Source organism: Electrophorus electricus, chromosome 13 (genome assembly GCF_041902795.1).
Source record: "Electrophorus electricus isolate QZ-2024a chromosome 13, ASM4190279v1, whole genome shotgun sequence".
Taxonomy (NCBI): domain Eukaryota; kingdom Metazoa; phylum Chordata; class Actinopteri; order Gymnotiformes; family Gymnotidae; genus Electrophorus; species Electrophorus electricus.
Genome location: NC_137509.1, coordinates 5,430,927 through 5,445,000, shown reverse-complemented (window position 1 = coordinate 5,445,000; position 14,074 = coordinate 5,430,927). Strand labels below are relative to the sequence as shown.

At 41.8% G+C, this 14,074-nt stretch overlaps 1 protein-coding gene across 2 annotated transcripts in view; it reads left to right on the top strand.

Moving 5' to 3' along the window:
- The window catches only part of angptl1b (angiopoietin-like 1b), a 9,810-nt gene extending 1,978 nt beyond the window's left edge, over positions 1-7,832 (top strand). The window contains exons 2-5 of one of the 2 annotated variants that reach the window (XM_027019034.3): positions 3,189-4,027; positions 4,720-4,913; positions 6,373-6,643; positions 6,870-7,832. In XM_027019034.3, the coding sequence (XP_026874835.2) occupies positions 3,235-4,027; positions 4,720-4,913; positions 6,373-6,643; positions 6,870-7,057 (1,446 nt within the window). In that variant the 5' untranslated portion in view covers positions 3,189-3,234 and the 3' untranslated portion in view covers positions 7,058-7,832. Of the gene's footprint in view, positions 4,028-4,719; positions 4,914-6,372; positions 6,644-6,869 lie in introns of both variants that reach the window. The other variant, XM_081695183.1, reaches the window with a different exon arrangement.
- Positions 7,833-14,074: the final 6,242 nt, after the last annotated feature.

Genomic DNA, 14,074 nt, shown 5'->3' with positions numbered 1-14,074 from the left:
CTTGACTGCCAGTACTGCTTCATTTAACTTCTGGACCACATCAAAAACAGTGTGGCTGATGGCTGACGTCCACACTGCATATATTCTGACTATATACAAAACAGGCTGTTATTTTTGCATTCTGCTTTTACACTTTTAGTACAAGCTACTCCTATTGTCCTGTTTATGTTAGACATCCTGCTGTTAGGGAGTATCTGTGAGGATCCATGAAGGAGTGAACATCTGGGCTGGAAACTGTCACTCTTGCACAGTTCTTGGGTTGGAGAGCTTTGGGCAATGGATTTACATGCTGTGTGTGTCCCCCTCTCACAAACAGCGTTCTTCCTTGGAGGAATGTTCTGCTAGCTCTCATCAATACTGGAGTGGTTCTGCTAGCTCTCATCAATACTGGAGTAGTTCTGTTAGCTCTCATTAATACTGGAGTGGTTCTGCTACCCCTGATTAATACTAGAAGTGTTCTGCTACCCCTGATTAATACTGGAGTAGTTCTGCTACCCCTGATTAATACTGGAGTGGTTCTGCTACCCCTGATTAATACTGGAGTGGTTCTGCTAGCTCTCATTAATACTGGAGTGGTTCTGCTACCCCTGATTAATACTGGAAGGGTTCTGCTACCCCTCATTAATACTGGGGTGGTTCTGTGGAAGTGCCATATGCTGTTTATGAAGAGTGGGCTACACCTCATGTTGGATTTCCTACCGTTTCCCTCTCTTCTCTTTCTCTCTCTCTCTCCTCTTCCTCTGGGACTTCTCTCCATCATTCTTTCTACCCTGTTCCTCCCTCTAGAGCAGTAGACTAATAGGTCTTATTTAGCACTGAGAGAATGGATGCTACTCCTTTATAATCCAGTTCAAGTGAAACCACAGAAGAACTCACACAACAGAGCAATGCTATTTAAGCTATTGGTCCTCCTCTGCACTATACACTATACACTTGGAAAGAATAACAACCACAAAACCTATGGTGTTTTATAATGCTGTGAGTGGTGTACCGATTAACTCTGTTTTTCTATGTTTTTCTATGTTTTATAAAGGAAAACCCAAGTAAGTCATTTCAAATTGATCTTCAAACCACTGTATGACTTAAATGTATTTAATTAACAGGGTCAACTGCCAGTGTTGCCAGACCCAATTTACAAAATTAATAAAACAGATAATAAAATTTGGGATTAGTTACAGTCAACTGGGAAATCTGTTCAAATAATCAAATGAAGAACAGAGTAAGACTTTGACAGTTTATCCAATATTTTTAGAAATACGCAAAAAACTGACAAAGTTCTCACAGACCTTTTTTGTCAGTGAAAACTTTGTCAGTGAAAACTACATCGCTGCCGGACAACTACATCAACTTCATCAGCAAAATGACCTGCAGAAACAGAGGCCCAGCCAGCTGGAGAAGGGGGTCATGTTTCAAACACAAGTCCTTCATTTATTTCTAGTGAACACAAGTCTGCCACAGAGATGTGATGACTCCAGCATTTACAGCTTTCTACCTTGATTCATGAACAAGCTATCAGCATCTGCCTCTTCTCAGTGGTACAGAACCCAGACATTTTGCAGAATCCAAGACAGCTGGGACTTGTTTAGACTACTGCCAGTCTAATGCCGCCCCCCTCCCCAAATAAACTTATCTTAGCTTTCACATCGTATTATTAAAACAAATACGCTTTTGGTATTCCACCAGTAATACAATGCTAGTTTGTAATGTGATGGTTTATGAACGTCATCATAGATCTCATAGAAAGTAGCTGTCTATAACTGAAAGTATCTGAAAGCAGCTGTCTGTAGCTGAAATCTGTCTGTAAACTTTTTTAAAATAGTTCACAAGTTTTTAAAAATTGGATTTTGATACCTTTTGATACCAAGATTAATAGAAAAAGAAAGGTTTTGACTAGCCTGAAAGTTGAGTAAGTTCAAAAGAGAACATGATGTATTTTCCTTGTCTCCTAACGATAACAGAGCCAACCTACTTTCCTTTGTCTCTGTTTTTGACAATGATGAAGAGAGGAGTTTCTCTGCAGCAATGATCTTGGCTTGGAAAATGTACTAAAGTCTTTCCCATCATAGCTTTTCAGACACCTCAATGGTCTGGACTGCTTAAAAACACTGCTCACTTCAATGCTCATTTTAGTTCTCTTTTTTTTTGGTCTGGTTGTTTATATGCATGTAACTGTCTCTTATTTCCACATGTAGTTTAGATACACATGTGCGTGTGCGCTTCTGAACTTTACTATCCGCACAGCTAATTTTGCGACACATGGCCAATCTCAGTGTATGTCACAGGTAATTACAGCAATTTTCCTAATGTGCTACACACAACCCTGAATTGGGATTTGGCGAGTTATGTTCGCCTCATTCGTTTTTTTAACGAAGCACTGTCAAGACTTTGCCAGGTCTGCTCATGGAAAAAAGAGAGTGGGAGAAAGTAGCTTTTGGCTCAGCCAGGTGTCTTTCATTGAACCTTCACGAGCACTTTAGTTTGTGATCCTGGATCCCCAAAAATAGGCTGGACAAACTCACACATGCATTACTCATAGCTATATGCCTGCAACTTATTTCCACTTGAGAAAACACGCATCTTCCAAATGTCCCCATTTCAAGAAACAATAGACAGATAGAGAAAGAAGTAAAACTGAGACAAATCTGGGTTATGGGAGACCCTGTAGGAAATTCAATGACACCTACCCCACTTTTACCTACTTTGAATAATGTTTAAACTGCTGCCCATCTCTCTGTAATGGAACATGGAAACGCATGGGTCAAGCAGTTTGTTCTCAAATGAAAACCAGCAACTGCACTTCTTATCCACATTAAAGGATTTCACTGTGAGCAGATCAGTCGTTGGCCATTCTCGTCCATCTCCCAAAAAGTCCGTATCTTGCGTGAGTTGCACGTGAAAGCCCTAAACCACAGTCACTCTGGCAGGAGATGTGATACCCTGAGGTTGGGGTTCTCCATGTGGGAGGGGGCACCTTCAGGATGTGACCGCAGACTGTTGGTATGCCGTGGCCCCACCATGGTTCTGTTTCAGTGCAGAAGCTTCTTGGTAGTGAAACCACCTGAATCCTGAGGAACGAGAATATCACCGATGCGTGACAATGTGAGGAGGGGCTCTGCTGAGTGGTGTGTTTGTGTTTGTGCATGTGTGTATTATGCATGTGTGCGTGTGTGTGGTCTGTTCCGTTTAAGGTGACTGTGCCGGAGCATTCTGTCACTGGCAGCTGTGCGTGTTGCCATGGGGACCGTGGCCTGGGGCCTGTGCGCTCTCTTCTGCGCCTGGACATGCGGCCGGAGCGCCGGCCTGTCCCGCCGGCGGAGGGGCTTTGACGACCACAGTGCCGACGACCTTCCTAAGAGGTGCTCGTATACATTCCTGGTCCCTGAGCAGAAGATCACGGGACCCATCTGCGCAAGCCGCGGGTCCTCGCTGCCGGACAAGGAGCGTGTGACACGGATGGACATAGCAGATGTGCGGGAGCTGCTGTCCAAGCAGCGGCGGGAGATGGAGACGCTGCGCATGGTGGTGGACGTGGACGGCAACCTGGTGAACGAGATGAAACTCCTGCGCAAAGAGTCACGCAACATGAACTCGCGCGTGACGCAGCTGTACATGCAGCTACTGCACGAGATCATCCGCAAGCGTGACAACTCGCTGGAGCTGGCGCAGCTGGAGGCACGCGTCCTCAACGTCACAGCCGAAGCGCTGCGCCTCTCCTCCCGTTACCGGGACCTCGAGGCACGCTTCGCTGCTCTTGCCGGTGTCGTCAACAACCAATCAGTCCTGATCGGCGCCTTGGAGGAGAAGTGTCTGCACGTGTATGGCCATGGCAGGCAGGAACCGCTGCCCCCACCACTTGTCCAGGTGGTCCCCGAGAACATCCCTGTGCATGTGCCCCGCTTCTCCAATGAGATCCATATGGAACACAGCCGGGCTTTCCCCAGGGACAGAGGCTCGCGAGCGGGCCCAGCGCCCACCGGGAGCACCCTAGAAGCCAAGCAGCCAACCACCAGCAACTTCAGCTCGGAAGGTATGAGAGAAATAACAAAGACTAGAGTAATGAATTCAACATGTGTGGGAGCTCCTGACTTAGTGATCTTCTCAGCAGCCTGGTGGAGTGCATACTCACTGTTAGCATGTTAGCTGAACTCGTGAGAATGCAGCATTTCAGCAGATGCAGTCATAAAAATGCCAAAAAGCCCTTGTAAAGAAAGTTAAACTAATGATAGTCTTATCTGTAAGTAATATATACAATTAACAGACTCTGCTTTAAAGAATATTTTGGCATCGGTAGAAAAATCAACATCTTTCTTTCACTATTCCAGTTCTTGCACGTCAACTACTTTACACCTAAAAAGAAAACATAGCTTGTACATTTTTTGATTACATATTTGATTACAAGGTCTTGCATTTCTTGGTTCAACTGACTGCGAAGTATGTGATATTCACACTGTTTCACCTTGCCAGGTATTTCACTAACCATTCAGCAGTTTTTAAAATGTTGAAATATGGGTTTGTTTTTATTATATACATTTCCGCTATTCTTCTCCTTTGACTGTTAAAACATTTCTCTCAGCACTCTTACCTCCTAGATATAAGTACCAATAAGAAAGTTTGGAACTACCTTTCATTGGAAATAAGCTATTGTTTTAAAAATGTGCGATTTCTTTCAAATGTGCATAGTTCTGTACATTTACTTTCTGCTGTCCTTATTTTTTTGAGGTCCTTTCCTCGACTGCTTCCATGCAATGCAGGCAGGTCATGGCACCAGCGGCATGTACCTGCTGAAACCCAATGACAGTGAAAGGCCGATGCAGGCGTGGTGTGAGCATGACATGGATGGAGGAGGCTGGACCGTGATCCAGAGGAGGAAAGACGGCTCTGTCAACTTCTTCCGAAACTGGGAAAATTATAAGGTCAATTGGAAATCTCCCAAAGAGTGATCAGTATGTTTGGTCATCCATAGTAGGACGAGACAATAAAGTGTATCAGGTTTAGGAGGTGTAAAGAGTCAAGTGTAGAGCATAGGGCAAACAATGTCAAAATGCATTATTTTATTTTGATTTCAATTTCATATGTAAATGTAATCATTGATTTTCTATTGGTATGTATACTATAAAACCTCTATTTGGAATCAAACTAAACAACAACAAAGTGTGTAGGTTGCACAAAACTTGACAAACAAACCTCCAGGTTGGCACACCTGGGGAGTAGGATGGTAGTAAATAAAGGTTCATTTTTACTCTGCTCATGCAATCCGTTACCAATACCGCTTACCTAAGTCACTTCATGACTTTACAATCAGACCTCTACCAGGTCATTCCCATCCTCCCTGTTATGCCAACATTCAGTGGTAGGAAATCACATATTAAAAGCCCCATACATACATCACCAAGAGGAGTGAGAGAAAAGCTGCTGAAGCCAGTGAAGTAATTATCTTGATCTGACTTAAAAGATCTCATTGCTAAGATATCTGAATCGGTGTCAAGAGTATAAATAGATGCATTTGGGAATTCAGTCAGAGAATGTTGTCTGCACTGCCAAATAACACACTCATAAAAATTTGCTGTGCAAAATTCCAGTGTCTTTGTACACATAAATTTATACATTTCATTATTCTAAAGAGACAGAGCTGAGATTCACTCCCCAAAGAAAAGACACAGGGGAAGACACACACTGTGATGAAACACACACTGTGGTGTGTTTTTTTTCCAGTTGGTGGTTGCATTTTAGCTGGTACACCACACTGTGAGGACAAGATGGATGTTATCTAAAGTGACCTGTGTGATTGAGTGTTTGGCTGGTCTCTGCCAGGAAACTGGCGCTTCATTATTCTACCCAACACTGACAGCTCGCAACTCTTTTGGCCTGCCTCGAAGGCAAACAGCAAGGGAAGAGGCCGCTAGAAAGTTATTTTTCCCCTTCCCAAATGCTAATGGAAAAACTTGTTTGGAATCAATACATCTGAGTTGCTTCTGTGTCGTCAGCGGAGGGTACTGGTCAGAAGCTGAGCCCACTTATGCAACATGGACATGAGCAGGACAAACACGCTCCAAGATTTGTTAGCGGTAGAAAGGCAACTCAAGTAGACTGAGGTGCCAGCATTTTTCAAGATGGGTTTCTGCTTTAAAGTAAGAAGTAGCAACTCAGCGATTAAGGAGAAAGCCCATGCTACTTCATTATGTGTGCACTTTCCCCCATTGCATTGTTCATGTGCCAGAGAACTGTTCAAACTATTCAAACACATGAGCATGGAGGTTCACAAAAAGCCAGTCAGCCCTGCTCAACAGTACAGGGCTTCCGGTTCAGTCCCAGGCCTGTGTAACACAGCACCATTAAAAAAATAACCCCCCCTTCCTTTACGTTTTCTTCCAGAAAGGCTTCGGCAACATAGATGGAGAGCACTGGCTAGGGCTGGAGAACATTTACAACCTCGGCAGGCAGGGAGACTACAAGCTGCTGGTGGAGCTGCAGGATTGGATGGAGAAGAAGGTGTATGCGGCATACAGCAGCTTCCACCTGGAGCCCGAGTCCGAGTCGTACCGCTTGCGTCTGGGCACCTACCAGGGGAACGCTGGGGACTCACTAACCAGTCACAATGGCAAACAGTTCACCACCCTAGATCGTGACAAAGATGCCTTTTCAGGTTATTAATGGCTAAATCTCTCTCTCTCTCTCTCCCTCATTCATTCATTTGCACATATTTGTTTTTTTATACCTTGTCAGGACATAAGGTCATATATGTGAAAACCATAAGCCTCACTCAAAACACCAAAAGTAAATGAAACATTACTTTTGTCTATAATAATTTTTGTCTTGCTTCCTCTTTCACCCTGTCTCTCTCCCTCTACCGGACTGTCTCACTCTTCTAGGTAACTGTGCCCATTTCCACAAGGGTGGCTGGTGGTACAATGCGTGTGGGCAGACCAACCTGAACGGCGTGTGGTACTCAGGTGGAGTCTACCGCAGCAAATTCCAGGACGGCGTCTTCTGGGCCGACTACGGGGGAGGCTTCTACTCCATGAAATCTGTGCGCATGTTGATCAAGCCCATAGAATGAAGCAAGAGCCCAGCTAAGGCTGAGCACTGCTGAGCATCGCGTCTGCAGGGGACAGAGCCCAGTCCCTCATTCCCTTTTCACGTCTGTGTAACAGCTCGATGGCAGGCCTGATCAGCCTTATCAGAAGGGGCTCTGCTCCCGGGGGATCCTGCAGAGTGTAGCGGCTAGGCACATGCATGTTCTGCTCATTGCATCCTGGCTTTGATCCCCAAAACAAAGCTACATGCAAATTTGACAATCTACGTAAAGGGCCCATATCCTACATTGTTCTTTATTTTATATTGTTCCTTGATGTCCACTTACAATGTTTGTGTGGCTTCGGGTTTCACAAACAGTCTTAAGGTTTTTTTTACACAACCATTTTGCAACCTCTATTTATCCCCTTGAATTAAATAGACTGTTCCTGTTATGTGCCTTTAAAATGGAAATGAGATAAATGAGCTCGGTTCTGATTGGTTGCCATGTACTGTGCCTCATTCATTGAGCGCATTCAAAAAGCACTCAGAGCCGAAACGCACCTGAGAACTGCAATGTAAGTGGGCGGGGCTACATTGCTGCACGCTGCATTGGCGGCAATATGTAATTGAGCTTGTTCTCATGACATCAGAAAAACATTTCAAATGTTTCAAAACTGGTCCATATATAGAACGTATGGACTGTATGGACTGTATGGACTGGGGCGGGGGTGAGTGATGTGTTTTGAAACTTTAACAGCATTTACATATCTTCAAAAGTGTTTATTTCAATAAAGTGAAGGAAATTCCGTTTTCCATGATAGGGGCCTTTAAATGAACACCAACACACACTGCACTATGGTGATGGACTGCTTTCTGATGTTGAGACCAAAGGAAAATTAAGCATGTGCTACTACTATTCAGTAAATGAAGACACATGTACATTATTCTGACAATATTAGACAAAGAAAAACAGGGGGACGTCATAAAACGAAACCCCCATTTCCCCACTGGCAGGGAGAGCAGAACGGAGGCGGAATGTTGGAACCAGGTAAGAAGTTATACAAAATACGAAAAATAACTCCTTCAGCTTCAGATCAGAATAGTGACATCACCGTGGAGACGGCATCCACTGAAAAACAGCCCCACTTGCTGTCAGTGTGACGAGTTGCGGAATGACGAGCTGGACTTCAGAGAAGCCCATGGGAGATGTTCAGAAGAATGGGAAACATTTTGCAGAGCCGGTAAGCATCAAGTTGGTTCCTGTAAAAACTGAATGAGAAGCTTAATGGTATCACTCAGTGTGCAGCTTGAGTTACTGTCCTTTATCCAACCACAGTGGCGCCAGTGAAACTGGAGGACTGCGAAGCGCCGTGAAAAAAAAATCAACACCTTTTATTTATGCGCAAAAGTTCAGTCCAGAGGGCCCTTCCACCATCTAACAGCAGAAAAAAATGGAAGGATTATATTGCATCTTGGTGTTTTTTTCTAAAAGGAATCTGCAAACCAAGCAAAGGGAGGCACCATGACAGACAATGAGAACCATATTGCAGACAAGACGCTGAGAACAAGAGTACATGAGAGAGGGTGAGAGAAAAGAGAGACAAGCTTGTGTGAGAGAGTAACTGTATGTATGTTCTTATGTGTGTGAGATAGAAAGAAAGTGTGTGTGTGAGAAAGCATGTTTGTGTGTACATGTGTGCGAGAGAGGGACAGGGAGAGAGAGATCTGGAATGGATCCAGTCCAGTCTTCATCACATTTCTGAGTGTTTCTTTTTCTTTCTCCTCCCACCTTTCTCCAGCTTCTAAATGCAAGGACACTTCCATTCTTTCCATACAAAAGTGCAAAAGGTTGTATTTGTTTTGAGAAGTCATACTGTGATTGGTAGTCTCAAGTGAGTAGACGCACATTTACATTTACATTTTTGGCATTTAGCAGACGCTCTTATCCAGAGCGACTTACAAAAGTGCTTTGTCATTTACTCATAGAATATATCCAAGTACAGTATAGTAGGTTAGAATTAAACATACCAATGAACTAGAATACTGTAGAATACAGGGATGAATGCTGATACCTAGAAGTGCAAAATACATATGGTCTATCTTAAACAATGATAAGTGCTATAAACAATAAGTGCTAGAGTTTGTTAAAAAGCATAAATAATGCCCTACAATAAGTAATAAATTAGTCAGTCAATAAGGGAGCAGTGTCAGTTGTCCTTTAAATATTCTGTAAATAGATTGGTCTTCAGTCTGCGTTTGAAGACTGCAAGGGACTCTGCTGTCCGGACAGCAAGTGGGAGTTCATTCCACCATCTTGGAGCCAGGACAGAAAATAGTCTTGATGCTTGTCGTCCACGAGACCTGAAGCACGGTATTTCATGCCGAGCCGTACTTGAGGTTCGAAGTACTCGAGGTACAGATCGGGTTTTGACCATTGACCTCATGTATGAAGGGGCTGGTCCATTTTTGGCTTTGTAGGCAAGCATCAAGGTTTTAAATCTGATGCGTGCAGCTACAGGGAGCCAATGAAGGGAGCGCAGCAGTGGAGTAACGTGTGAACTTCGGAAGATTGAAGACCAGTCATGCTGCACACCCACACTGGCCCTACACTGCAGCTTCCTGTGACCAAGCCGACGAAACAACACTGGGAGTTTGAATGATGTCATGTCTGCCGGTATTTTGTGCGCTGTTTATCTGATCTATGTTTTGTCAGATATCCTCTCCATTCCAGCGTCTGATAAACTCTGATACATTTGTCCTCACTTCCCCTGTGCCAGTCTGCCAATGTCACTGCTCAGGAAACACACTACAAAAGATTCTGAAGATTGTGGCATAATGTAAGTTTTACAACAGACCTTTCTCCACTGACGCAGCAGCGATTTTGATCATTTGTGACCGAGCTATGCAAAATATGAACAATTAATCTGCACTGGTAGTCTATTCAATAGCCAGTCCATACATGATATGAAAGCTAGCATGGCACTGAGCAATGAAATCAAAACTAAAACCATGAACTCAGAGACTGTTTCACTACAAGGTACTCCAACGAATAGCCCATCCATCAAAAAACTTAAGGTGCACTTAAGTTATAGGATGTAAGGTACAGGAGGAGGTTCAAGGAGATTCCTGGGCCAGAGGACCGAGCAAGACCCAACTACTTATGGCCACAGCCTAGGAAAGAAAGCAGAAAATGAAGAACTTCACTGGAAGAGGGGCTTTCACTGACATAAAGGAGACTCAGTTTCCAGCCTGAAAAACTCATGACTGAACGCTTAAGTATTGCTTTTTTGTGATGATTAACGCACATTTCTAGCTACTACTATATCTTGCTTTGTAGGCTATGTTCCTCTTCCTCTTCAGTTCTAATTGAAGTTTTTATTTTCTTGACAAGTTTTATTTCCTTTACTTCTTATTCTGTGAACAGACTTATCTTTCTTAACACACAACTGTTTTTATTATTTTCTTTCTTTCAGGCATTATTGCCTCATTCATGCTGCATTTATTTTGCAAGTAACTAATGCTAAAATTCGCACATTTAAGTGCTAATCTCTCAGTTCAAAATACAAGATTTTAATCATCGTTAAGTAACAAGTTCTTCAGATATAAACATTCTCATAATACTACCTGACAAAATACATCACCCATCACACCTTTTCCCAAATATGATAATCTTGGGTGGAGATTAAATCTAACAATGGAAGACAGTGTTGATAGATGTGTTGGAATATGATGTAAATACTAGTCTCATTTTCACAGATTTTGTGTATATATTAGATGCTTGCAGGCTAAATAATACTCATTGCGTTAAATTTACTTGGATGATCAGTTTCAATCCAGAGTAGATTTCTGGTTGGTCTCAGATCTCAGCAACTTTATCAGAACACAAATTACCTTAGTATTACACATGCCAACTTCCTTCCAGACAAAACAAACAAACAAGTTACTAGAAGCTTAACAAATCACTTCTACATAACAAGAAAGCAAGATAAACAAGAAAGCTCTATTACAGAACAATTATAAACATTACTAGCATCTTTCCAAAAGGATTATGGTAAAACTGCTTTTTTAAATTTTGGTCTAATAACTGTATGATGAAATTTGGAGCAATTTCTTGGGAAAAAAGATTGATTTCTGAATCTGATTTCTGAGATTGTCGAACTTAATAGTCTAGGTCCTGAATATCTTAACAGAAGAAAAGTACGTGAAACAGAGCTTCAGCTGAAATTAGATGATGTCTGCACAAAAAGCCAAAGGAGCATATGTGCATTTTAGAAGTAAATAGTTAGAGGAGGAGCAACAATAATGAAGTTACTTTTTCAAACACCACCAGATAATGACCAAATTATCTAAACTGAAAACTACCAGTTTCATCAGAGCAGATCCAATGAAAATATCCTTGTCTTGTGAAAGCTTTTACAAACACTTACATGGTTCCAAATCCTCAACCTCTGTTATAAAGGAATTATTTTGCTATTAAATAGTGGAAAAACAATTAGTTAACATAAAACTATAAGTGAATTACCTCTAAATATTATTGAAACTGAGGATGCCATTAAGAAATGTAAGTCTAATAAATCCCCATCAACAGATGGGCCAATGGCTGAACTTTATAAACACTTCTGCAAATGACCTTCCACCCACCTTAACTCAAGGCTTAATGCATTTGACCCCCAACCGCACGAAACTGGTGTCCAACTTGCCTCATTCAGAATGATTATTAAATAATAGCCATATGCTTAGCAATAAGAATAAAATAAGCACATAAGGACATTACTGAAGAAACATAATCTGGTTTATTAAGGATTACTATATCCTTCCATAGTATGTGATGTTCCTAAAGATTACTGCAGTGATCTTTGCAATCTGGAAGAGTAAAACACACTTTATTAAAGAAAATGTTATAATGAAGGAGTCCGGCCATCAGGACCCTAATGCGTTAGGCTTTTCTACATTGAATTTTAAGGGAAATAGAAGAACTCAAACATCCCCCTTCTATATGAAGCTTTATACTTGCATTATGTAGGTAAAACAGAACAATAGAATAAAATTCCTTAAGAATTAAATATAGGTATATGAAGTATCCATATGTTTAATTACATGGCTGATCTTTTTTATTAGGATGCCAGTTAAACTTTCTCTCTTTCACCAAGAAAATGTTACTCACCTGTTTGCTAATGTATAAAACCAACTTCCAAAACCAAAGTATTTTATTCGGAAATGGCATTACATTTTAAAACTTGTCCTTACTCAACAAGAAATGGTTTGATTATAGAAGTCTTCTGATTAGTCAGTCACTTAATAATGATGGTCATGAAGAATTAATATGAAGAATTTATTAATAGCTACATTCCCAATCATTCCATAAATTATGCTGTTATACACTGCCTGACCAAAAAAAAGGTCACCACCTGGATTTAACTAAGCAAATAGGTAGGAGCCTCCCATTGGATAATTACTGCATGGGTGATAATTATGTTTCAGCTGGCAACAAGTTATTTAACCCTAACTAATTCAATGGGTAGCTTCTCATTTGCTAAACAACCATGTTGAAAGACACATACTGTGGTCGTGGAAAAGATGTTGATCTGTTTCAGAAGGGTCAAATTATTGGCAAGCATCAAGCAGAGAAAACATCTAAGGAGATTGCTGAAACTACTCAAATCGGGTTAAGAACTGTCCAATGCATTATTAAAAAGTGGAAGGACAGTGGGGAAATATCATCTTCAAGGAAGGAATGTGGTCGGAAAAAAAATCTTGAATGATCATGATCGGCGATCACTTAAATGTGTGGTGAAATCAAATCATAGAAAAACAACAGTAGAATTCAGGGATATGTTTAATAGTGAAAGTAAGAGCATTTCCACACACACAATGTGAAGGGAACTCAAGGGATTGGGACTAAACAGCTGTGTAGCCTTAAGAAAACCACTTGTCAGTGAGGCTAACCGGCAAAAACGGCTTCAATTTGCTATGGAGCATAAAGATTGGACTCTGGAACAATGGAAGAAGGTCATGTGGTCAAATGAGTCCAGATTTACTCTGTTCTAGAGTGATGGTTGCATCAGGGTAAGAAGAGAGGCAGCTGAAGTGATGCACCCATCATGCCTAGTGCCTATCATACAAGCCTGTGGGGGCAGTGCTATGATCTGGGGTTGCTACAGTTGGTCAGGTCTACATTCTGTAACGTTATGTGCCCAAAGAATGAGGTCAGCTGACTATCTGGATATACTTAACGACCAGGTTATTCCATCAATGGATTTTTTCTTCCCTAATAGCACAGGCATATTCCAAGATGACAATGCCAGGTTTCATCGGGCTCAAATTGTGAAAGAGTAGTTCAGGGAGGATGAGACATTATTTTCACACATGGATTGGCCACCAGAGTCCAGACCTGAACCCCATTGAGAATCTTTGAGTTGTGCTGGAGAAGACATTGCGTAGTGGTCCAAATCTCCCATCAGCAATACAAGATCTTGGGGAAAAATTAATGCAACTCTGAACAGAAATAATTGATGTGACATTGCAGAAGCTTGTGGAAACGATGCCACAGCAAATGCATGCCGTAATCAAAGCTAAAGGCGGTCCAATGAAATATTAGAGTGTGTGACCTTTTCTTTTGGCCAGGCAGTGTATTTGATACATTACCTAAAGGGTTTACAGACCTCCTATTATCTGGCTATCCTGACTATCATCAGGAAGTTAAGGTGAACTTAAAGGGTGAGGCTGGGATGCCAGACTTTACTATTGAGCCTTCTGGAGGTGTCATGAACTTGATTCAGTGAAACACCAATGAAGGGAGGTGCCTACCTGATGACCCTTGAGAAAAGCTCACGATATTGTGGTTGCCAGAAGTGATGAGATTAAGGAAGGTCCTATGTGACATTCCAATCATATAGGGTATTCAACACCCTATCCTGTGTATATATAAAATTAATCATTAAACATTTTAACAATTAAACATTTTAAACCATGGCGCTGATGCTACTTGTGTTGTTCAATACAAATAGGCTTGACAAACGCAGCCATAAAACCTTTAATGAATCTCTTCTTTTCAGTCCCG